Raw genomic sequence first — 27499 nt, 5'->3', positions numbered from 1 at the left:
ACACTTTCGATAACAGACACCCATGGGACATAAACTTCGTCCACTAATGAGGAGTGTCCGATAATGGATAGCAAAATACACTGAGGCCCATCGACGTAATTCAAAAAAAGCTTCCGTTATCAGGAGGTGTTCACTAAAGGGGAGTGTTTTTTGAGGGATGTTTTACTGTAGTTTTTATTATGTGAAAAGGGATCTCCTATCCACACATGTGGAGGACGCCTAAAAATCTATTAACCTGGTGTAAAGCAGGGGTTTCTAACCTTTAAGACAGTGCGGGTCAAAAAAATGACCAATAATTCATATACTGTGGTTTTCACACAGATTTCTCTTTTCACACAGTGGCGTCTTAACAGGTGTACCCTACGGGGCTCAATAGCTTCGAGTTGAATAAGGAGTCCTACATTATTGGAGAATTTCATTCATTCTGAAAGTATTTTTTCACTAAATACGAGTTTTCATTCACTCTGAAAGTATTTTTTCATTAACCCATTAACGGCGGTTGGTAAGAAAATTTGCCATTCCAAATTTTACGTTTTTTCTTTGCCAATAAATGGTGGAAAAAGTGGTTCCACTTATTATTTTTTATTTAAAAAGAAAAATCAAAGTCGTCGTTAATGGGTTAAATATGAATTTTCATTAATTCTTAAATTTTTTCCTTAAAATTTTTCCTAAAATTTCTCTCAAAGCTTTTCCAAATATAAATTATTCCTCATTCTTTTTTCCAAGGACCCTTAACATTCGTGCTTCTAACATGAGAGAAACGATATAAGAGGCGATCGCGTAGGAAAAACAGGTGTAAATAATTTTTGTGATTTCGACACTGTTATAGAAATAAATTAAGCAGAGAGATTTTATAGTAGATCTTATAGATAATTTATTTATTTGTTTATATTTTTCAATTATACAATAATTATAACAATATTTATTTCATTTATTTATTAATTTATTTGAGTAGAAATAAATTATCTATGAATTTTATTTTTTATGAAGTTATCTAATTAAATAAATTTATCTATCGTCCTGTATATTATAATACCGAAAACTTATTTCAGTAGAAATGAATTATATCGCAGACGTGCGTCTTGAACAGCGAGTAATCTTCGCTATATGAGGTCTTTTGCAACTTTTTTCCGTTTTGTTTTTGTTAGCTACTGAAGAAGGAACTTCATACAGTTCGAGTCTGAGATTATGCATTACAACATTTGAATCGTTTTTGTCTAATTGATTGAATATTGGACAATGATAGTAGTGGACGTCCTGTATATTATAATACCTCATATATAAAAAATTCATAAAAGCTCATATGCGATATGGCATCGTTAAAAGAAAACTGATATATGCGTAATTTATATAAGGATGCATATTGATAACCATTATTACACTTGATGCAAAAAAAAAGAACAGATCACAACATAAGAGTTCAGCGAGGTAATGTTTCATTGATAAGATTTTTCTAGTTCTGCGTCTATTACGAGAAATACTTTCTGGTTCTAGTCTCCTTGGTCATGTTGAGTCGCTTGACTTCTCCTGATGTTAAATTTAAACAAAGAGGCATCGGTTCCCATCCGAGACTTCTCCCCAACCGAGTATTAAAATAGATCCAAAACTGCTTCGCTGTGTGTGGTGGTGATAAATACTACACCAAGTCAGCGGAGGTCAATTCTTTAGGCAGGACTTTGAAAAATTATTTCTTTGAGAGTTGAAGATTTTTTTTTTTTTTGAAAATTAATTTAAAGTTGGTCTGAAAATAAAAGCAGCAAAAATTTAGATTGACGCTTGAACTATGTTGTCAATAAGACCGGGATTACAATAGAAAAGTTTTACAAAATTGCATTTATAAAACTTGAAAAATTCAACCAATAAGCGCATCGGTTATATCGAGTGAATGTAACCGATGCGCATAACGATCGGTTGCATTTTTCAAGTTTTATATAATCAACTTTTGTAAAACTTTTATATAGTGTAATCCCGGCCTTACACAAATAAAATGGAACTATAAATTCAGTAAATAAGTCACACTTAACAATATCAATGTCTGGATGATAGTTTTTTCCTCGGCTAAAGAAGGCGCATTACACTATAAAAGCTTGATAAAAGATCTTTTGTATAACTTGAAAAATGCAACCAATGAGCGTATCGTTACATTCGTAACCAACAAGTTTATTGGATGTTTTTTTTCTAGTTTTGTATAAACGATCTTTCATATTAAACTTTTATTGTGTAATTCCGGTCTTAGATTATTATTAGGTATTAGTATTACACTATAAAATTTAGATAAATTTTTTTTTTTTATCAAACTCGAAAAATGCAACCAATAAGCGTATGGGTTAGTTTCGCTCAAATGTAACCGATGCACTTATCAGTTGCATTTTTCAAGTTTTATAAAAGAACTTTTATCAAACTTTTATTGTGTAATCTTGGCCTTAGATACATGAAATCAATAGGCTTTCTGGATATTATGTCGAGGTGAATAATATCTAGAAAGCCTATTGATTTCAAACATTAATGTCTGTTTGAAAGTAAAATGATTAAATGACAATAAACATTAAGGCTAAATTGTTTGCAACTTTTTGTTTTTTAAGTTCATTTTAGACATATTTTTGTGAACAGCGATGCAATTTATTTTCTTATTCCCTGATGCTAATCGAATTCAAAGCCCATCTCATGGATACTGAAATATTGTTACGCCGTCATCAAATGCTTCGACTCGAAGACGCTAGTTTCGATTAGTTAGGGATAATTCTAGGTTGTTGTATCGACACGCGGTTCACTTACCAATAAGAAAAGCAGTATGATTATCCAAAGGTTTTAACAGTTGACTGATGCGAAGATACATTTAGAAAATTCAAGAGAAAATTCAACTGCTCTTGTGGGGGTTCGACCTCACGCCCACTCACTCTCAGGATGTGAGTGCTCTAGACCACTATACTTTCTTTCTTTCAAACCGATCACGACTCCAGTCTATTGTCATAGGCAATTTGCTACCGAGTGAGTTGTACTGGAAGTGTGCGTGTGTGTACCTAAGAGTCTGAGTGCGATATAGTGTTGTGTTAGATTTTTTCAGTGCTGCTATCTATATTTCAAAAGTGAAGTGAATGAAGTGTGATGATTGAACATTTGTACCATTATAGGTCTGCTGCTCTCTGTTGCGAGACTTTTTAGTGGGGAGATCGACTCGCATTCGTACCTCAAAGTTGGGAACCCCAGAAAACCAACTTCAGCTGACCATCACTGTGGCGACGTTGGGGTTCGAACGGACTCTCGCGACGAGAGTCCTTCACTATGACCACTCGACCACCACAGCGGCAGACCACTAGACTACAAAAGCGACGAATTTCAATCTTTCCTTAGAACTCGTGTGCACTGAACGGGCCTAGTGGTCTAGGGCACTCCCTGGCAAGTGAGAGGACGTGGGTTAGATTCCCGCAAGGGCAGTTGAATTTTTTGTTTCCTAAATTCATCTTCGCACCAGCCTGCTGTTGAAAAGCTTCGTACGTTCTTTATGCCTTGAATCTCGTGGTAGGTACCGACTTAATGAAATGGGTATCGTCGTATTTATGTCAAGAATATCTATCAGACCCTCTCAGAACCGCTTGAGATATTTCCGAAAACAATTTCGTTACGAATGCGGCAAGTGAGCCTAGTGCTCACACCGGAAGGGTATTGAAACCAGAGTGGTACCATCGAGTTTGCTTGAAAAGTTTTTATTAAACGATACCATCGGCTTTCATTAGCGTTGCGAACCTCTTTCAAGATATTGCGGAAAATAATTTCGTTACAAATTCAGCAAGCGAGCCGGGTGTATTGAAGTATTGAAACCAGAGTGATATACCATCAGATTTGTCTTAACGAGATCTATCCGCAGGCATCAAAAACATTTACAGATATTTATTTATACAATATTGCTTGGCCGAGACCTATACAAGGAAGGAAATGCGTCGGTGAAGTTTGGCAGAGACGATTGATGTTACAAAGGAAATCAGAAACTGTTGTACAATCAATGATGTTTGACGGGAGGTTGTTCCAATGGGTTCGAGGAAAGAAACTAAATTTGAAACAATCTGTGGATGCAAAGATGGGTTGCAATTTTTCTGAATGGTTAATTCTTTTTGAAAAGTATGAAGCTGGATTTTGAAAATTGGAAGTGTCGATATAAAAATGGCCATGAAGGATTTTGAAAAGGACAGTTAATCGAGAGATTTGTCCACGGGTGAAAAGCGGTTGCATATTGAGTTTGCACTTGAGTTCAGTTACGGAGGCGGAGGATGACCAACAGTTAAAAATGAAGCAAGGGGATTTATTTTGAATAGATTTTAATTTGTCTATGTTTGAGAGAGTATGGGGTCCCAGATTTCACGGGCATATGAGTTAATGATAATAGCAACAGCATTGACAGGGAATTACCCACCTCTGACTTGGCTTGTTGATCGACACTAAATCACAGGACAAATTAAAATGTGTGATAATTAATGCCAGGAGCTTGGGAAATAAGAAAGATATATCTACAGGTTAAAAGTGGTTGCATATTGAGTTCAGTGACGGAAGCAGAGGATGACCAACAGTTAACAATGAAGCAGGTGGATTTATTTTGAATAGATTCTAATTTTTCTATGTTTGAGAGAGTATGGGGTCCCATATTTCAATGGCATATGAGAGAACAGGAAGGATGTAGGTTTGGAAGTAGAGATGTCTGTGGCGACGGGTGGAGTTTTTGAGGTTCCGACGAAGAAAAAAAAGAGTTTTTGGAGACACTTGTGAAACACGTAATCGACATGGAGGTTCCAACGAAGGTCGGCAGAAATAATTACACCCAGATATTTATAATTAGAAACTTCGGTTATCAAAGAGTTATTGATAGTGTTAAGAAGAATCGAGGGGAAGTCTTTTGCGACTAATTTTCATAAAAACTGTTTTTGAAAAATTAAGGGGTAATTGCCAGTAGGAGCATCACATTCCGATACAATGTTGAGGTTATTTTGGAGAGATGCTTGGTCGGATTTCGTTGTGCACTGTTTGGTAGATGGCGCAATCATCTGCAAAGAGTCTGATATGGCAATTGATGGAATTAGGAAGATCATTTATATAAATCAAAGATAATAATGGCGAGAGGACTGAACCCTGGGGCGTAACTTGACTTGGAGGAATGGGGAGTCCTGGCCCTTGAAGGAGACAAACTGAAACCAAATACATTCTGGACACGGGCAAATTCTTGAGATACGGGAGTTTGAAACATTTCGTTAGGCAACTTTTGAGGATGCATCCTGTATCACCAGATGATTTAAAAAACATGTTCGCGTCAAAATAATATTTTTTTTTATCTCCAACCTTTTTTGTAAAAACATATATTCTTTGTCCATGATCGATATACAGGGTGCATAGCAAACACGGGGTATGACATTTTACTGGCGAACCGTTGGTTCTAGAGGTATACTTCCAATTGGAAAAAGTTTCCAATTAACAATTAGTACTCAGACATGTCGTTCATGTTTCAAGGGGTTGTATATATATATATATATAGTTATTGAAATAAAAAAAATATATTTTCATACAGTCCCCGTGTGCCCCAAAACTCAATTAGAAAGTCGTTGCCCTGCCTCTCTTCTGATGGCGACAAAAGAATTCCATGTTCCTAAATGCACTATTCACTGAGATATTCGAATTCGAAAAACGGAGGGAACTTGGAAAAAAAAAAAACTCTGAATGCGGAAAAACCGTTTTACCTGTTTTTTCCCAAATGTCCTGAGTTTTTCGAATTTGAATATCTCAGTGAACATTGCAGTTATATGAATTTTTTTTGTTGGCATCAGGAGAGACAGGGGCAACAACTTTCTAACTGGGAGTTAGAGGACAAGGAAGCCACATAAAAAATAAATTAACTTTTTATACACTCCCCGTGTGATCCAAAATCCAGGTTAAAAAGTTGTTGCCCTGTCTCTCCTGATGCCAACAAAAAAAAAAAAAAAAACGTTTCTAAGTGCAATATTCACTGAGATATTCGAATCCGAAAAACGGAGGAAAGTTGGGGAAAAAACCAGCGTTAAATGCGGGTAAAACGGATTTTCCCCATTTATCGCTATTCTTTACAGAATTTGCCCCGTTTTCGAATATCTCAGTGAATATTGCGCTTAGAAACGTGGCATTTTTACTTTTGTTGGCATCAGGGGAGACAGAGCAGCAACTTTCTTATTGTGTTTCGGAGCACACTGGGACTGTTTAAAAAGTCAAGTTTTTATTTTAATAACTAAACTACCCCTTGCAACATGAATGCCATATCTGAGTACTACATGTTACTTGAAAACTTTTTCCAATTGGAAATATATCTCTAAGATCAACGGTTTGCCAGTAAAATGCCATACCCCTATTTGTTATGCACCCTGTATATTCAATGTCAATGTCTTAAAAATGTCGAACTCTCCGTCAATAGAACGTATCGCTTTTGTGTGTGTAACTCCTAATAGTTCTCTGTGAAAAATACCAGTGCTTGTCAAACAATGGCTTGTTCTGTTGTACTTACTCCAATTCTCTCTTGAATTGAATTGATGGCATTTATTGAGGTGGAGATATCGCGGAAAATAATTTTCTTCCCTAACCCTTGTGTCAGATTCAACCAACACTTTTATTATTAATAAATTATCCTCACAGTTCTTCTTGGGATAGATTAACTCAGTGATTAGAAGCGGAAATGTTTATAATTGATGAATTGAATTGCATGTGATTCCCCAGCTATCACAAAAAATTAGTTTATTAAAAAAACTTCACACGAATTAATCTTAAAAAACCTACCCCTCTACTTCGTGGGCCCTACCTCTAATTCTATTTTTAACACTAGTGATTTTTCTTTTTGTATAGTGCAAATGCGTTCAAGTAATAATGCTGATTTACTACTTAGATATACAGGATGTCCCAAAATTCACGACTGATTCGAAAAATGAATTTAAAAAAAAGAACGGGAAGCAATAGAAAAAAAAACCGCTTGATGCATTGTGCTTGGGAAACAGTAAAATTTCAGTCAGATAGAATTTCAAAATTATTTACATATTTTTGCAACAGATGACGCTGCAGTCTAGAAGAAGCTAAAATACGGTATTTTTAAAATATCCACCATTTGCGGCAATATGGCTTAGCCTTAAAAAAATTCGCAGAAACTCCAGCAAATGTCTCAAGCCGGTTGGCCTGAATTGAATTCAGAGAGAATTTCGAAATCAGTTGCCAAGCTCTCTAATAGGTGAAAAAAAAACTAAAATACGATATGTTCACAAAATCCCAGCCGAGACGTTTGCATGTGCAAATTTTGTTCTGAGACTATACCGACAGTGTTGCCAACGGTCAAAAAATTTTCCAACTAGATTCTTCATCAAAAACAACTAGAAACCGGGCTAGAACCTAAGCAGAATTAATTTTAGTCATTATTTAGATAACCATACATCCCGTATTCCCGGAGACATTGCCGTATTTCCACGTAATTTAATACTAGACTATTAGTACAAAGACAACTAGAAATGTCTTTGTACTAGTAGACAACTAGAAAAAACAACTAAAAAGACAACTAGAAAAAACAACTAAAAAGACAACTAGAAAAAACAACTAAAAAGACAACTAGAAAAAACAACTAAAAAGACAACTAGAAAAAACAACTAAAAAGACAACTAGAAAAAACTACTAAAAAGACAACTAGAAAAAACAACTAAAAAGACAACTAGAAAAAACAACTAAAAAGACAACTACAAAACTACGAAAAACAACTAGATGGCTATTTTTTTCCAATGGCCGAAAAGACCAGATCTGTTGGAAAATAACTACGTTGCCAATACTATATAGCCAGTTGTGTTGCTGTGTGATACTAGGGTTACCAGTTTCGAAAACTGAGAAAGGAGGACGCTTGCGCACGCACTTTCGGTGACGTCACTTATCCTAATTTTCTCAATAGATGGCGCCACTATTCGGACCAATAAAACCAGACACAACAATAATTTTTCCCAACTCTAAAACAGAATCACTAAAAGAAGCAGAAACAGAAAAAATTCTGGAAATTTCGACGGCTATTGGTGAATGCGTTTGGGAAGAAAAAACACTCATATCAATGAAGAAATATATGTTTCAAAGCGGAGAAAAACTAATTTTCCCCGGGAAAAAAAGAAAAATAATTCCGGAAACTTGAAAAGGGTAAATTTTCCGAAACGTAGGAGGATGCTTAGGCTGACCATATTTCCTCGAGAGAAATACGGGACATCGGGATTCCAAATACGGGACTTCGCCAATTATCGCCAAAAACGACGCCAAAACCAAACAAAATTGCCAAATATTGTTGAAATTACGGAAAAATCGCAATGGTGGGAAATGATGCATTACTGCAAATTGCAGTGGATTAAAATGTATTCCACGAAAAAAAAACCGTTTACCAAGGCAAATGTGGGAGATTAATATCCCATATATAGTTGTAACTATCATAAAATAATTTATGAGTTGAAAAATAATTTCAATCTTCGACTTCAATAAAGAATAAAAATTCAAGTAGGCTTCGTGTGAAATACGGGAAAAACCGGGACACTTTTGCCAAAAAGTCGGGACGGCCAAAAAAAGAGAAAATACCGGGACTGTCCCGGGAAATACGGGACGTATGGTCACCCTAAGGATGCTTGAAATGACATCAAAAGGGAGGACAGTTGGTACTACAGTATTTTATTTTTTTTAGACTGCAGCGTCATCTGTTGCGAAGATTCGAAACTAATTTTGAAAACTTTTTCTGACTGAAAACTTATCGTTTTCCCAAGTATAATACAGCAAACGGCGCGCATTTCCCATTGCTTTTTTTTATTCATATTTCAAATGGACCTGTTAATTTCTGGACACCCTGTACTTACTCGCTGTTACAGCTAACTTTATTAAGCGGGGATATTATAACTATTCAACTCAGAATCAGCCATACAGCGTCCATTCCTTTTAACAAACGGATAAATAACACCTATCGATATCTAGTTGCGGCTACGCTGTTCCTTTCATTTCATTTGCAATTTATACATTAGTACAGCGAAAGTTCAATAATCATCGTTTCAAATTTTAAAATTTAAGGAATAAGAATGAAAAATGACTATAACATACGTTCGTGACAGCACTCAAATAAAAGTAATCAAAATGAATCTGATAGCATTTATTATTTCGTCAAATTTTGCAGCACACACAAAAATACATCGTTAAAAACATTCGCATATTAAATAAAACCATGAATTGTCCCGCGTATTAATCATAATTAGAATTAAAACGTAACTATTTTTTGTCTCGTTTAGGAGAACAAACAAACTTGAAACATTTTCGAAGCCACACTCTGCAATCGCTTCGTAGTTTACTCGTAGCTATCGAGATGCAGAATGACATTTAAGCTCGCCATAAACTGGAAAGTAAAGGAAAAAAAAATGATTAAGATCATATATATATAATCACATTATTCATTTTCACAACAAAAGATCAAAAAGAAAACTTTTCTAAAATTGGGGTGTTATTGGAGTTTTTTGAGTTCAGAATGAGTAGGATATTCAGTATATAAGAAGTATGATCAACAGATGACGGCTGAAATCTAAAAAAAATAAAATACGATAGTTTCGCAGAGCAATACAACTTGCTATACTGTATTGTCAACTTAGTTATTTTCCAACTAGATCTGGTCTTTTTTCGGCTATTTAGTTGGAAGAACTAGCTGTCTAGTTGTTTTTCCAGTCGTTCTCAAAAAATTTTCCTTTTTGTACTAGTAGTATAGCACTCGATTATAAGTGAAAATAACGGGAATGTCTCGGGGAATACGGGATGTATGGTCATCTAAATAATGATTAAAATTAATTCCGGTTAGTTTATAGTTGTTTTGATGAAAAATCTGAGTTGGACTTGTTCAATTCTAACATATGAAATAAATCAGATGATTGCTATTTTCCGTGCCTGATTTTCATTAACGGTGGAACCAACGCCACATGTTGGCGTTGGAGATTATTTTACTATTGAGTTTCGTACCATTGGACTAAGGGTAAAGTCATTGCATTAAATATTGGAAAAAGTTAATTGAAAGTTATCAGTTAGACCGCATTGAATCAAGACTAAATGGGCTTGAGAGATTTTTTTAGAATGAAAAAAAAAACCAACAAAATTTTCAGCACTTTACACACACACATTGTAATCGGGTTCAGCTTTCTTGTTTATGCAAATTATTTGTGTAGTATTTTAATTAATTTTAATATTCTTTCGCTGATTTGTTTCACATTATTATTATTATTAAGAATGAGATTATCTTTATTTATGGCTATTTCACAGCTAAAATTAATTAAAATACCTTTACTATGAAATTAATTTGAATAAACAAATAAAAGAGCTAAACCCGCTTACAATATTATGTGAATTTTATAAAGAATTGAGTGTATAGGAACATCAACAAAAAATAACCAAGACGTTCAATTGGACTTGCTTTTGCTCAAATTGAAAAGTGGCTTGTCAGATTTGGTTACGGTAACGTTTATTCAAGAATCAATCTTGTTTTAAGTGTGTCCGATATTGTGCGTATCTAACCACTTCACGTACAAGCCTTTTTACAAGAAATTTGGATTATCTCTATTAGACGAATCGGCGATAAATCCGGTGACCTTATACTAACCTAACCGCACGTTAGAAAAAGAAAGAGGGAGAAATAAAAAATATAAAATGAAAAAGCATAATAATAACGCGTGATCCTCACGCATTCCCAAAGGATCAGCATGATCCGTCAAGGGAATTTGTTAGTGTTAGTAAACATCCATGCCCGAACCGGGATAGATAAGGTAGATAAGAGAGTTTTTTTTAGAGTCCTCTATTTTCATCCTCACCCGAGGTGTTCTCTTTCACTCTTGCATGTATAGATATATTATACGTGTGGAAAAAATCATTAACAGAAGTATAGAAAAGAAAGGAGGGAAAGGAAGAGCAACTTCCGGAGATATAGGGTTACTAAAACGCTTCGCTCGATTGTGAAGAGAGAGGAAAGAAAACACAGAGAACTTGTTTGAATTTATTCCACTGATGTTTGGACGTAATATTACGCCTGCGATCGTAAAAAGGTTAATAAAATAGCTCTAAGATGGAATGATCACGACAATGCCTGACCATAATATGTGGTCTAGGATGGCAAATTTTAGCTACAAAAACTGGACAAGTCGAACTAAGAATTCCTGCAACACCCACCATATTCTCCAGATATGTGGCTACTTCAGATTTCCGTCTTTTTCTGTTTCCGTATAAATGTCAATAAGTCTGATCAGTCAAAAAAAAACAAAAAACTACTTTACAACCTTTTTTGAAGGGGGAAAACTACGCATACGCAATCTTATAAAACATGAGTAGAAACAACTGTAGAAAATGTTGATGACCACAGGTAGATGAAGAAAACTTACTTTCCCCCCCCCCATTTCTTTTCAAATACAGCATGAGTTTTTGTTATCAATTAATAAGTATTTTGTGTGGAATTTTTCTTTATGACACTATGTACAGTATATCAATGGCAATGTTTGGTACTGTTAAAACAAACTTTCAGTAACGGTGTATGAAAATAGCCGATACTCACTGTTGAAGCATGAACTCTCCGCAAAATGAATATGATTTCAAGTGATTCTGCACCTCGATAGCTGAATCCTGGAATATATATGTATAAAACAATATGTTAAAAAAGCGTAAAACAAATTAACAGTACTCGGTGTCTGCAACAGGCATGATTTCTGTTGAAAATATGTATCAATCAGTTTCATGAAGAAAAGTTTCAAGGTGCTTACTACTTACTCATAAACAATCAGTATTTTGTCATTAATATCATGTAGTAGTTTAAACACACGTAAGTATAACACATAGAAAAGGTTTTATCAAACAAAATAATATGTATGTTTAAAATGCAAAATCTTTGTACATTATATTATATCTTTGAATGAGATTTGTGCCTGCTACGACAGGTGAGTAAATTTGATAAAACTTTAATTAATAAAAGTAAAGTAAATTTTAAAATAATATCACAACGAAAAAATTCTAGAAAGTTTTAAACATGTTCAAACTTATGGAATAAAACAAAAAATGCATCAAACTATAATGAATGTTACTTCTTCCAATCGAAAAACGAACGCATTAGGCATATTCAACTCTCTGAGTTCCAGGCGGTGGCCGATATGTAGAAGGGACATTTGTTGAGGCATGCAGCTTGACGTAATCATCAAACCTCGCTTTGCGTGTAAGCGTTGGGCTTGGTCTATGGTGGCTGTTTTCCATTTTCTGAACTGCTGGAGGTGGAGGAGGCCATGCTAGATCTTTTCTCCTGGTTACTGGAGAAGCGGAACCAAACGGGGACCTTCTGGTCAAAGGAGGAGAAGGCGATGGATTCCACGCTATACGACGACCAGTCACTGGTGACTGTGGAGTTGATCTTCCACTACGAAATTCGTCGTCAGGCTTTGGTGGTGGCCATACACATCGACGGCCCGAGCCTGATGATAAAAAAAAAAACAAACAAACAGATGTCCGTGATTACTTTTCTTGAAAAAATATATTCACAGCTATTAACCCTTGCGGAAATGATATCTCGCCTAATTTTTGTGATGTCCTTTATTTCGGCAATTGCTAATTATCTCACGCCCTCAAAACCCTCTTGCTTCGACAATGAAGAGTCAACATAGCCTTGCAGTACACTTCTCTTCAGTAACATGTTTTCTATCCCCCTCCCTAACTTGTCGGAACAACCGCCAGTGGGCGGTGTCAAATTTTGTTCAAAGTGTGATAACGGAAGGTGAGAGACGGTGGAATAGGAATAGGAATATAGAATAGGAATAGGAATATAGAATAGGAATAGGAATATAGAATAGGAATAGGAATATAGAATAGGAATAGGAATATAGAATAGGAATAGGAATATAGAATAGGAATAGGAATATAGAATAGGAATAGGAATATAGAATAGGAATAGGAATATAGAATAGGAATAGGAATATAGAATAGGAATATAGAATAGGAATAGGAATATAGAATAGGAATAGGAATATAGAATAGGAATATATAATAGGAATATATAATAGGAATATATAATAGGAATATATAATAGGAATATACAGAATAAATAACGTATGCTTGTACAAGTTTGCTCAAGGGAAACAAAAGGTGTGTGTCATACAGGCAGCTTCTAAAAACTTGTACCAGTTTTCATGTTATATCTCTTACTCGGTTTCGGTGGAGTATGCTGTAAGGCTTTGGGGACTATACATACAGAGGGACAGACTTGGTTGAAGGGGGTGCAGAGAAGAGCTACGCGTGTCCTTCTTGGCACACGGGGCTTGAGTTAAGAAGGGAGACTTCATTTTTTGAAGATGTTTATATTGGAAGAATGCGGGTATCGGGGGATATGGTCGAAGTGTTCATCATTTTCAATGGGATGGATAGGATGGTCCATGAATTATTAATACGCCGTCAATCGACTGCTTTGACGAGGAGGACACCAGTATCGATTGGTATGGGACAATTCTAGGTTGTGGTGTCGCAAAGAATTTTTCTTTAATAGGGTTGTTAATAAATGGAATATAGAATAAATATACGGGGGTCGTAAGTTCTAACACAATTGACACTTTTAAAAGAAATTCAATAAACATGTTGGGATAAATCGAGAACTTATCCATACTTGGAACAAGACAACCGTAAATATATTTTACGGGAATTGTATAATATTTCATCATGTATATATAGTTTTTAGTTTTTATAATTGCATTTTTAATTGGGAATTGATGTGTTTTAGAAATATATGACATCCATATTTGTTATGGGCATCTTTTCTCAGCCACCTCGTTGGGCATTTTGCCTGTTGTGGCCTTGCATTTGTATTTCTAGAAAAAGATATAGTCTATTGTAGGTATATAAAGTATTTCTTTTCCTTATTTTTTTATTATTATACTCGGTGTTGGAAAGCACTTACCACTGCTTCTCAAGAGATCGGAAAAAAATATTCTTTTTGAAAACTGGTGGCATTTTGCAAAATGTTTAATGACTTTCACTGTGGCAATTGTAATGTGGATAAGGGCGATTTTAAAAACCGCTTAATGGGTTAAAATGTGAGGTTAAAATAACCTCATAAATATCTTAGCCAAAGTTAACTTTTATGCAACAGTTTCATCTCTTTCCTTCAGTTACGGCATCGATCAACAAACAATCAAGATGACTATCGATATGTTGCCCTCGCAAAAAAAAAAAAAACTATATTGATGTCATGTAGACGAAAAAAGAGAAACGTTTACATTTAATAAACTGTATACACATTGACATAATCACTTCTCTGAGACTAGAGGCAGCTACACATCTAACTACATAGCCTGCATGTTATACCTCTTTGTACAAACATGCTTCAGTGTCCTTCAAGGCTCTGTTCTTGGCCCCTTATTATTCATTTTCATTAATGACTTTTGTAACATCAACATTGTTGGTAACATAATAACATTTGCTGATGATACAGTCATTATCTATAGCGCTAAAGACGACCAAACGTTGACTAATACGATTAATCATGACTTAATTAAAGTACGCAACTGGTTTTCAGCTAATAAATTAACTATTAATGTATCCAAAACTAAATTCATCTATTACTCAATAACCTTCTACATAATATATTAATATTGTTTCCCATGATTCTAACTGCTCCCTTAATGATTGTCATTGTAATCCTATTGAACAAGTACATTCTATCAAATATCTTGGTGTTTATGTTGACTATAAACTTAAATGGAATTCTCATATCACAAAACTTCACAGCAAACTTCGTTATTTGTTGTACAAATTTTTTACTTTTCTCTCTGAATTCAATTCAGGCCAACCGGCTGAGACATTTGCTGGGGTTTCTGCAAATTTTGTTAGGGCTAAACCATGTTGTTGCTCATAGGCGTACGCAGAATTTCCTCGAGGTTTTTTTTTAGATTTCTTATATTCTGGGGGGGGGGGGGGTTACGTTTTTTTCCTGCAAAATAACACTATAATATTGGCTCGGGGGGGGGGGGCTAGAACCCCAACCTCCCCCCCCCCTTTGCGTACGCCAATTTTGTTGCTGCAAATGGTGGATATTTTAAAAATATCGTATTTTAGTTTCTTCTAGACTGCAGCGTCATCTGTTGCAAAAATATGCAAATAATTTTGAAATTCTATCTCACTGAAGTTTTACTGTTAAATCAATTGCGTTCTCCTGACATCGTAACCCTAGATTTTACGATTTGGTTGCCTGTGCTTTTGGTTCAGCAGGGAAATAAGATTCAATTCCTCTTTTCTTTTAGTTTTGTATTACTTATTTTTTCACTCTCAACTACTCTATGGGTCTGCCCATCTGAGGTAGTGACTACATTACTAACTTATATCCTTTGATCACTTTGCACAAAAGAATAATTAGACTGATAACTAATGATTATTTTGTATTCCCTCACTACAACTTCTCCATTCTCTAAACATATTACCACTTCGACATCTCTATTTCTTCAAATCAATAGTTATTTTATTTAAAAAGCAACATTCTTTACCTCTGAACACCTTTCGTTCCTCTGCAAGAATCAACTCGACCTATTTACTCCCTAAAATCTATAAAACGATTGGTAAGAAATATTTTTCATACCTTATCCATAAATTCTATAACTCTTTGCCCAATCAACTCCTTAATAATAATACTTCATTATTAGTTTAAAAAAAAATTAAAATGCTACCCGTTTTCAATCAATAATATCGGAGAGTTTTTTTAGGATTAATTTCCTTCCACCTCCATAACTTCTTTCTTTTCCCTTACTACATTTGGACCTACTTTACATTTTAAATTAACACTTTCCCCCTTTTTTTTTCTACAATCGAAATATTATCACCACATGCCTGCAGCCAACATGACCTATCAAGTTATATATATTGTGTTTCTTTTTACTTTCTGTTCACTCATGTTCTGTTAATTATTTTTAATATTTATTATTTATTTATATCTTTATAAGTTTCATATCAAATTGTAAATTGTGATTGAACTAATTGAAGGAAAATGAACAAAATTTCAGAAGTGGCCAAATACACACACAAAGAGCTGTTGTAGAAATAATAATATTGTAGGTCCTAGTAAGAATTCGAAAAACTAATTACCCTGTTCTTTAATAACGGCAGGATTAAAGCCTGTCTTCGGTAAATCTTTGGCTGTTGGCTGCTAAATTGAAGAAAAATAGGAAATGTTAGGACATTGATGGTGGAAAGAAAAATTCAACTGCCGAATTTCAACAGTCATTGTTTAATTACTTTGAATATTTTAGTTGAAAGTCTACGAGAAATATAATTATACAAAAAAAAAACCTGTTTAATTAACCGTTAACCGCGTCTTTCATGACGCGGAGGAAACATCTCGTCCTGGTCTTAGAAGAAATGTATGCAGTTCCTTGTGATGCTCATGGTAAGCATAATGTGTGGAAGAGGAGATATATATAAGGTAAATAATAAGAGATAATGTGTTGTGTAAGGAAAGAGTAATGGATGCGCAATGATGATTGTTACCGGCAATAAATGAATACTAAAAACTCCCTGTGTTTTTGTCAAGTCTTAACTATACTGTATTCATACCTTTTCCCATATTTCGCAAAATATGAACAAAGATTCCATTTTGGTTACTTTTTGCTTCGACTAAAAACAATGCACCGCCGAAATTTATAGCAGATATTATATTCAAAAAGTATGCAGTGTCAAGTTAGTTTTCACATATAATGAAGCTGTATTGTGAGAAATGAAATTTGGCAATGTGTTACAAAATTGAAACATTCTCTAAATATTAAAAAAAAAAATTGAAAATTATAATCATCAACGACCATCACATACCTTCGGAGGCCATGCAGCTGCGACTAAATTTTTTGATGGGGAAGATGGCGTAGGACTAGGAGAATGCCATCGTCCATTCTGTTGAGCAGTATTTGCAGGTGGCCAGTTGGCCGTAGGTTTTATACTCGGTGGAGCTTTGTACATTATCGGAGATCCAGTAGGCTGCATTCTTTCATCGTTTTCCATATTATATCGTTGTGTAGGTTGTTTATGATGCTGTTGCACCTGGTGGTGTTGCTGCTGCTGTTTCATTTGGTGCTGCTGTTGTTGCATGTGGTGTTGTTGCTGTTGCATGTGGTGTTGTTGCTGTTGCATGTGGTGTTGCTGCTGCTGCTGCTGCTGTTGTATGCGGTGTGGTTGCTGCTGCTGTTGAATGTGGTGTTGCTGCTCACGTTGCATCTGTTGTTGTGGTGGCTGTTGAGGCTGAAAATTTGAAGATTGCTTTTGAGGCTGATACTGACTAAGTTGTTCTTGCTGCTGCAGCTGATTTGATTGCCAATGCTTTTGCTGTTGATAAGGTGGCCAATGCTGCTGTACTTGTTGTTTTTCTCTATGTTGTTGGAAACTTATCTCTTGTGTGTCTGGCTGATGTTGAATTCGCTGGTGCTGCTGTTGGTGGTGAGCAGCTGTTATAGACGCTTGAGTCGGAGTGGTGGAAGCGACTAAAAATTGATTAATTAATAGAAGAATAAGTATCATCGATGCTTAATCAATCTTGTTGAAAAAACTGTACTATACTGATATAATTAGATACTAATATCTAAAGTACATAAATAACAAAAATATGAAAACGTAACTGAAGACTTATGCAGAGAAACTTTTTGATATTTTTTCTATTAAATGGATAAAACTGGTTAAAATGAATATTTCTGTTTTCCATGAACTGATAATTATGGATCAGATTAACTACCTCAGCTAAGGCTATATAAACAGGGATTTCCCAAAGTCACAAGATCATTACTGATTTAAAGCTGGCAAGGGTGAAGGAATGTTAATTTTATTGAAAATTAATTGAACAGATTGACATTAATAATTTTTGATTAAAAACAATGTTTTAAGACAAATATTCAAAACTTCAAACGTTATTTTAATAAAAATGTATTCGTATTTTGGGCAAAGTGAAATAAATTTTACTTCACTAATAGATTAACATGCATCAATATGTATGATACGATTTTACAAAATCTATATAAAAGATTGTTTCTTTTTAAGAGCTGAAAAATGTGTGTGAAATTTTCTCATTTTACATCTTTAACTATCAAATCCACCAAATTCATTCCACTCATCATCATTTGATATATTGAGAATGTGTGGTGAATGTATCAAATTAAAAGTCAAATTGGAAAATTATAAATTTTCAGATACAGAACGTAAGAAAAACTTCCCAAGCGTCTTTGAATTAATTCAAGTTACCTCGTTGTGAGCTCTTATATTCAGCAGTTTGGTGCTGTTCTGATGTATAATGATTAGTTGCTGCAAAAGACACGTTCTTCTGAGATTGAACGGAGTAATTGGCAACTTTTTGTTCTTCTCTTTTATGTTCCGTCGGTGACTTTCTCATATAAAACTCATTATCCCTCTGATCATAAGCTTGCTGTGGCTGTACGGAATTGTAAACTCGATCTTGTGGACTATAATTCTCTTTATTTTGGTAATATTGCGCCGGGGAAGGTGGAGCTTTCGGTGGAGGTGGAGGTGGTGGAGCTTTTCTGTAGAAAAAATATGCATAAAATTAAAATTCTATATTTTCTGATATAATAATAATTTAACGTGGAAAAATAATTGTAATTTCATGCACAAGATAGCATTCCTAACAATTATTCATTAATAACAGATGAAAAAAAGAAAACAAAGAAAATATTTTTTCTCATTATTCAAGAGCTTTCTTATGACCTAATGTTACAACCATTGCTTTGGAATAGTCCTCCAACTAAGTAAAAAGTGATAACGAAATTCTTTAGCATCCGGAGAGCAAAAGTAATCTTATTCTATAAATACTAGACAATATGTGTGTGTGTGTGTGTGTGTATATATATATATATATATATATATATATATTGATATCTCCTGAATATTTAAATATTTGAAACTGACGAAATTTGAAATTTGATCAAGATTTGAAGCTCAAGTCATCTTGAAAAACATTCAATCAATGAGAATAGATGTTCTCTCATCAAACCAAGTTTTTTTTAGACCTGTAACATGCGTAAATGAAAGTTCTATAAATCGATTTTTATACTTATTCTGTTCTACCAAACTAAGGGATAGTCAGATAGGTATTACAAAGAAGAAAAATAATTTGTTTTCACACATACGGAAAAGCAATTTACTTTGATAGCAATTAAAATCACGAATCTTGAGAAGAATGAATGAGTCAAACAATAGGAATGTGTAAATTTTCCATACCTGGGTCTGCTGAAGTTTTGATTCACATTCACAGTCTCTGCAAAAAAGAGAAAACAAGGTATAAATTCATATTTGCAATATTTACAATTATTTCATCAGCATGATACTGTGAAGCTCCACAAATTATCTCGATATTTATAAAGAGTTAAATGGTGAAGCCGAAAGATTTACTACTATCTCAAATCAGTGTCCCAAAATTATTTGTCCCCCTTTCTTGGAAACATTATTTTTTTTCTCATCGCTGCTCTTTATAAAAAAAACCCATAGGATTCTATACTGTATCTGTATCTTCTACCAACCCCTGGTCCGTTCCAGCACCTGCCAAAAGGTGATACCCCCCACTTTGGGGAATACTGATCTAATTGAAAGAAGTTATCAAAAAATATTATTTATTGCATGAGAATCGGAAATAAATTCAAATCAACGAAGTGTTTGAGGGACAAAAAAAAATTAAATAGAAAAAGATGTTATTATGCTGGGAGCTAGGGGTTACAGAAAGACCAGAGCTATCAGGGCAGAATCAGTATCATTTTCCCTCTACAATCTTTCTGGACCTAGACGATTAACAATGTCTTACCTTGTTTAGCTTGTTCTTCCAACAGCTGAAAAACTGCTGATTTTTCTTTGAAAGAAAGATTCTCTGGGGCGTCTTCTTCCCTGAGGATAGAGAGAGAGCAAGTTAGATCTTTGGATTTATTTATAATAGTGTGTTGCATTTGCCAATTTTAATTAACAACTCTGTCAGAATGAGCATGTATGGTGTATCTATGTGCTGGTATGTCCATCGAGAGCTGGAATTTGGGAAATTCGCATAAAATGGACCATTGGTCTGTGGAGAGGCCTATTGCTTAAAATTTTTAGTATTTTTTACATGAAAAAAGCCTCAGGTCGTGAGTCCAAAAAGTATCATGCGTAATTTTCATGTGTGGAATTATTGGTCCCCCTATTTGAGGATGATGGCATTCACGTGCAATAACTGGTAATAATGACCGTTACGTGAAATGTTGCCGAAATTCTTCACCAAAATTTGCAGGCAATGTAAGATTCTATTGGGATTTAATAGTATTCCGGAACATTTCTAAACCATCTGTTTTCCAGCCTTGGTAATTTGATTCGGCTATTTCTCTTTTCATATTCACACAACAGCCCTACTAATTTTTAATTAATGTACTTGAATTGCAAGCTTTTCAAAAGAAGAGAGCTTGAAGATGCGTTGGTTTAATAAAATTTATAATTAGTGCGTTTTTTGGATGCTTCGAATGCTTCACAAATAATGTACTGGTCAAGTGAAATAAAAACGTGACTTTGGTCTTATCGACAGCTGATTGGATAGGTCGTACACATCGCATGATGCAAATGTATGTAAAAAATTTTCGGTGATTTGAAAGAAACTGACATCATTGATATTAACTGTGTAGTCACCCGATGAGATTGAATACAAAATATAACCAATTACAGCAGTGGTTCTCAAACTTTTGTCACCCGCGGCTCCTTTGCTCAGTTCATGAGTTCATCTGCGGCTCTTCAGAGCAGTTTAGTAGATTTATTATTTTATAAAATAATCATTGAAGACATAAATAGGCAATCAAATATCTCTAGTTCGCTGCGACACACACTTTGAGAATCACTGAATTACAGCAATAATTTGTTTTCATGCGCTTAAAAAAAGAGAAGTACGCTTCAACTGATATAACAGAATGCTTATAGAATAAAAAAAATGTATATGTAAAATAAAATTTACTCTGCAGAAGATATGTGCCCTTCAGTGAGCACTTCAGTTTGCTTCGCCAGTGTTTCTGCTATATTCTCCGTCGAGTATAAATTCAATGGTGAGTTGTACGGATTGTGAACGATGGCTTTCACATGTGACGGCTCCTTAATCAAAAATAAAAAGATAAAAATAAATGACCGCACAAAATTACTTATATACAAGGTGCATAGGTAACAGCACGCACGGTATTTTACTGGCGAACCGTTGATCCTAAAGGCATACTTCCAATTAGAAAAAGTATCCAAATTAACGTGTAAAACGTGTTCTCTGATGCCAACAAAAAAATTCTACGTTTCCAAGTGCAATATTGCCTGAGATATTTCAATTCGGAAAACGGAGGAAAAACAGCATTACATGCGGACTGCACATTTAATGCAGTTTTTTCCCCACCTTTTCTCATAATATTGCAGGAAATATTGCACTTGGACGCGTGGAATTTTTTTTGTTGTCATCAGAAGATAAGAGCAACAACTTTCTAATTCGGTTTTTGGGCACAAAGCGACCGTATAAAAAGTTATTTTTTTTATTTTAATAACTATACAGCCCTGAGTTCTACGTTATTTGGATACTTTTACTCTCTGGAAGTATATCTCTAGAATCAACGGTTTCCCAGTAAAATGCCGTGCGTGCTGTTACCAATGCATCCTGTATAATTCAGAATGATCCAAAAAGTCAGAGTAAGAAATTAATCTAAAAATGGTTTGACGACAGATCGGTGCAGCATCATTTCCGCACAAGTGTAATTTGGGGACATTTACGCACAACCAAGCCCTTTCTTGAATTTTTTCGTTTTTACCCCATACTTTCCGTTATTCCCTTCCTGAAGTGGATAGGAGTTGTGGGGGGGGGGGGAGAGGGAAGCTGTATCCACATCACATTGTTTAAGTTCAACTGTTACGACATTCATTTCAAACATTCGACATTTAAATACACTGAAATGTCGAATGTTTTTTCCGAATACTTAAGCATTATTCGAACCGAATATTCGTAAAAAGGCATGAATAGGCCGAATACCGAATAGCAACAGAATATTGCAAATCTGACCAAAAATAAAGTTGAGATAACATTGCATGTGTTGGTTTTTGTTAAAAGTTTCAAAGCGTATGACTTTGTGTTCAGGAAGATGATTAGATTATTTTCTTTTTTCTTAATATAATTCAATTCTTCATATTTCATGGAATGGAAAAAACGACAAAAACTATAATTTCAATCACAAATATGCATAAAAATGCACGATTCAGGGGCGCAATTTCATGTGGATACTGCCCCTTTATAGCTTCAGGCCATTTATGTGCGGAAATGCACCGTGTTGAACTGTATATACACCCTAAGAATAAATCTTTCGGATAAGAATAAAGCTCTATTTACGTGAATACTTTGATCGAAACAAATCACGTCATTAGAAATAATGATTTAAGATAGAGATAAGAAAATATTTTACCTTCCCTTTTCTAGGCGATAATAAGTCTTCTCTGAAAAAGAAAACCGAAATCAAAAAGTGAAAATTACATTAATTTTTTTGAATATTAAAAAACAAAAATTATTCTATATCGCACTTAAGAAATGTATACCTATTTAAAACATAGAATGAGTTACATTATGGATGTCGAATCTCCCTCGACATCACAAATATGTGTTCATCATCATTAAATGGATCATTATAATCATGTTTCCTATTTCATTTTTTTTAAACATCATGACAAATAGTTTTGGTGAATATTTAAATTGTATGATTCCATCGGAGCTCATGAAATAGCTTTTCGAATAATCTTCTAGAACAGGGTTTTTTTCTTCAAAAGGTGGTCTTCGCGAATTATGAGATAGTCAAGTGTTCTGTGGGAATGAATTTCAGAACAAAGCAGAAATTAGAATGAAAATATAGCAACCAGCTATGGCATAGCCCAGTGAGCGGAGCAAGACGTTTGGACGGCGGACAATCGACCGAATCATTACAATCGCGTTAATTACGTCTCATTCATTTAATGTGTATTCTTTAATATTAAATTTATGAATAATAAAATATAGATGTAATTAATCACGTCTTATTCATTTAATGTTTACTCTAGATATATGCATAATAAAATGAATATAAAATAATAAAATTATGAAGTAAAATAAAATAGTTCATCATTCATGTCATAATCATTCATATCATTTTGCACATGTGAAAGCGATCGAATTCGAATTTTTTTTTTTGGCCGGAAAAATATATATTTAAAATTCTATAACATAATGATATTATTAAATGCGATGTGTAATACTGATCATGTGATGTGAAATATTTTATTTTCCTCATAATTTTATAATTTTATATATATATTCATCTTAATATGCATGTATTTAGAGTAAACATTAAATAAATAAGATGTAAATAATTACAGCTATATTTTATTATTCGTAAATTTATTATTAAAGAAAACAAGTTAAATGAATAAGACGTGATTAACGATTGTAATGATCCTTCCGATTGTCCAGCGTCCAAACGGCATGCGTCCAAAGATCTGCGTCCAACAGCCGCGTCTAAACGTCCTGTACCCCGGGGAGTCATTGGCTCCCCCAATGTTTGACCAAGGGGTCCTCGGCTGCTTTGAAGTGCTTTGAAAAATTTGTAAAACGCTAAATCTTTAAAGTAATTTCATACATTTTTCTTTTTTGCTAAACTCCATTGTTTAAGATTTAATAGGCAGATAAAGAGTGAGAAGTGAAGAGATTGGTGTAGATTTAACGGAATTCATACATTTTTAAAAGACGTTATTTAAAGGTAATGAAAACTTGTAAGGCATCTAATGAAAAGATCATCCAGGGATACACCACGTTTGGTGACAGAGGGATGCACGGCTAGATATAAAGTGAGAGGAAGACAAGAAAAGATTGGTTCACAAACTTAAAGAATTAGTTAAACTTAAAAGATTGATTAATTAAAGAATTAAATAAAAATAAAAATAAAGGTATGGTGAACCACATAAAGCATTTATGTTAATTGAAAACATTTTGTTTAAATTTTGTCATCCTTTAGAAGAATTATAAGAATTCTCTTAACCGACGAAAATATGATTGTTGCAGCTATATTAATAATTAAAATGCAACACAAAATTTTGAACCATAAGAATACAATGCCTTGTTTAATTTGTAAGTTTTTATGTGCATTATAAAACCTTGAGTCAGTTCCGTATTCTCGACAAAAAAAGTTGTCATAACTTATAGCCCAACGTTTGTAAATACAGACTATGAATGACTAGATAAGTAGATAAAAATAAATAATTAAATACGTATGTAAACAATAATGCATAATTTCACACAATTTCTTGCATAAATTTCCACAGAAGTCATACAAAGTATTACGTCAGATACAATGTAATTTTTTTCAGTCTCTCAACTCTTGTTAACTTGTGAAAATGGTTCATTTGGCATCCGACAAGGCTATGGCTGAAAGCCAAACTACAGAAAGAAAGGGTTTTCTAGTTGAACAAAAGCTTATATACATATATATATATCTATCTATCTATATATATATATATATATGTATAATTTTGTCTGACTTTTTTGCTTTGAAAATATATCAAAAAGGAAAGTCAGTGTAGGTCACTGGAGCTTTACAATTTTGTTCTATAATTTGTATTAGCAGAGGACATATATTGAAATAGTATAAAACGAATTGAATGTTGCTAATATAAATTCACTTCGTTTTCTGTCATTATCAACTATTTACTGTACTGTAAATAGTAATTATTTCAACTGTCGTTTACGTAACACGTGTATTTGATTAACCAAAAAAAAAGTTATTTGTACATTTTACATTTATCACACACGCACATATAGATTCAATCACTATAGATACATATCTGTACACTCTGGCACTAATAAGACTAATGCAACATTACTATTTTGATTAGGGATTAGTAATCCAAATTTCATGTTTGCAATTCCCTCTCAACAAGCTTAGCTTGCATATCATCGGGAGAATAATAACATGCACCATATAATCGGTGTACCACGGTTTATCACAACTGATATTTGTCGGCAATTTCATATAACACATGGTCATTCAGTGGCACTATTCAATCCAAAGCCCAATATGAAGATTGCTGTTACGATGTACAACAATGAACGCCAGAACATTGCCACTGGACTTATCCCGTTGCCGAGATCTCTTCCAGCCCAGCTTCGTGGTACGATGTACAACAATACATCAACGTAATAAATTCTGGAATCATTAGTATTTGCACAATACCCGGCTCAAATAATTTGTATATACGAATACTACCCTTTGAAATGGACTAACTCACTTCTCAAAATGGCTATCACTTCAAGTTCACTTGTGATGTTGCAGAATTTTAATCCAAGTTGCAGCCACACTTCACAACTGTACTAGCAGCTTCTGAAAATTAATGTGGCTGGGAATGATAGATTTTCTAATTTCTCTCAGCCACCCACCTATCACCAACAGATGTCGTAAGCGTCGACGAATTTTCAAGAGGATGACGCACAAGAAATTACGTCCACCTCAAAAAATCTAGTTTCTTTCACTCTCTTAGATGCACGTAAATCTATGTCTGGTTGCCACTTCTTTCTTTTTCACCTACTTTTAAAAGTAACTATTTTTACCTACAACCGGAAAAATTTCTGCTCTCAGGTGGCATTCATATTTTTTCCCCTCTAGTATACGATGAGTGTTATCTGGATACGGGACAACAATGATTTTGACAAGTTCTATATGAGTAATCTACAAGCAACATATATTTCTTTATTGTGCCCCTAAACGTGTCAAAGGATCAAAGTAGTAACTATCCAATTTGTCAGCAAAGATGACACGTGCAACCGGAATAGCTGGCCTTCTTGGTGTGTTTATCTAAAGGTGTTTTCATTTGTGGCATCTAATGCCAAAAAGATCTCGCATAAGATTATCTTAGTAAGTTCTCTTCCGATGACTCAGTATGAGAAAAAGAAGACCAGAAATATTTAGAGACAGTGTCTCACATCTCTTAGCTACAGTGCCAAAACTAACTTTGGGCCATTTCACCAGAAGGGAAAAAAGACTGGTCGCTGTTCACACTTTTTTCCTTGGAGACCATTACAGAAGATGTGAAGTAACGGTAACGTTTCTAGATACGGACTAGATATCGGGCATTGCAGACTCCCGGTGGCGTAATTACAATCCCTATTTTCTTAGTAACACAAGAAAGATTAGCACGCTGGTGATTGGTTACTGCGAGCAAAAAAGCTAGCAAGACGTCACGAGAGGCGGAGTTTGGGGCGAAACTGAATTTCAAAGTTCATTAACGAAAAATGAAAGCATTTTTTTATTGAATCAGTAAATGATAGCTGACGCTCGCTTCGCGATCCGTGATTATTGTCTTCTCGATGCACGTGAACCGTATTTGATTAAATCAGAAACAAAAATGGAAACATTTTTTAGTAAATTAGTAAATGACAGCAAAGATGGAAGGAAAAAAAAATCGGATGGGTTTCAGACCGAATCGAATACACAACCTTCGGTACGGGAGTCTCGTACTATAACCATTACTAGAACGGTAGATGTCGGATTCATGCATAATTAAATGCAGCTACTGTTAAACGTCGCCAGCAAAAATTTCATCATGAGTGACATAATGGTTCATCACTCATTTCGGCCAATCACGATGCGCTAAATTTCTACAATGTAGCTAGAAATGTAGGGGGTGTTTATAAGTCTCCCGGGGGTTGATGTGTTTGTTATTCCGAAAACGAACTTACCTCAAGATACAGTTGACACCGCTTATTAAAATCACGGATAATTTTATCATTCGCTATTTATTGTTATCACTTTCGCTAAGAACGGAACATACCAATATCATAACATGGGGGAAATTAGTTTATTGTAATCTAGACTTCGGTTTATGTTATCAATTTTTTTCGTCAAAAGTTTTTCTTTTTGCATATTTTGAAGCTAATGTTGAACCAGACTCATTTTTTACCAATAAGTCATCGTTATCAATTTGCAAGACTATGAAGGAGGTCACAAGTCTCCCTTATTAACAAAAATTTCTGTGCTCATTTCAAAATGTCCTGAAGTCATTGGACCGTAGTAACCACCATAAGTCCGTGCAGAGCTGCTTTTGCAATGGCAAAAAAAAAAAAAACTTTCAGCAGTTCTTGGTTAGCTTCTTTCAACTGACCACTTTCACAGTTTCTCGGCCGGAAGACTTTCACAAGGGAATCTTATTGTATCGTCATCGTACATTATAAAAAGTATCGTAATTCGCAACACACATTAGGCAGTTCCATTCTAACTCCTCTCAATTTCTGAATGAAAAAAGGATTTTAGCTTAAAGTCTGTTTTAGAACAATTTAAAAAAAAACATGATTTTTTAACATTTTGAAACCCGTTATGTGGGAAAGAAAAAATAAATTTGTCCCATTTTCATACGTCCCGCTCGATCAAACGGGACATATGGTCATCGCACTTACAACCATAAGATGTCTTTATTGCTAAGA

General features: G+C 34.4%; 1 protein-coding gene across 1 annotated transcript in view; it reads right to left on the bottom strand.

Annotated features, from left to right (window-relative positions):
* Window positions 1–9133: 9133 nt before the first annotated feature.
* The window catches only part of LOC149085094 (uncharacterized), a 36319-nt gene continuing 17953 nt past the window's right edge, over window positions 9134–27499 (bottom strand). Inside the window, exons 3-11 of the mRNA XM_089232883.1 lie at window positions 22467–22497; window positions 20996–21129; window positions 19832–19911; window positions 19255–19291; window positions 18262–18557; window positions 16849–17510; window positions 16129–16189; window positions 11576–12479; window positions 9134–9388 (exon numbers count right to left, since the gene is read on the bottom strand). Of these exons, the coding sequence (XP_089089009.1) occupies window positions 12124–12479; window positions 16129–16189; window positions 16849–17510; window positions 18262–18557; window positions 19255–19291; window positions 19832–19911; window positions 20996–21129; window positions 22467–22497 (1657 nt within the window). The 3' untranslated portion in view covers window positions 9134–9388; window positions 11576–12123. The remainder of the gene's footprint in view (window positions 9389–11575; window positions 12480–16128; window positions 16190–16848; window positions 17511–18261; window positions 18558–19254; window positions 19292–19831; window positions 19912–20995; window positions 21130–22466; window positions 22498–27499) is intronic.

Source organism: Pholcus phalangioides, unplaced genomic scaffold, assembly GCF_987345545.1.
Source record: "Pholcus phalangioides strain wild (caught in Gottingen) unplaced genomic scaffold, Ppha-v1.0 ptg000007l_1, whole genome shotgun sequence".
Taxonomy (NCBI): domain Eukaryota; kingdom Metazoa; phylum Arthropoda; class Arachnida; order Araneae; family Pholcidae; genus Pholcus; species Pholcus phalangioides.
Note: the sequence above shows the minus strand (reverse complement) of the source record. Positions and strands in the feature narration are given on the sequence as shown.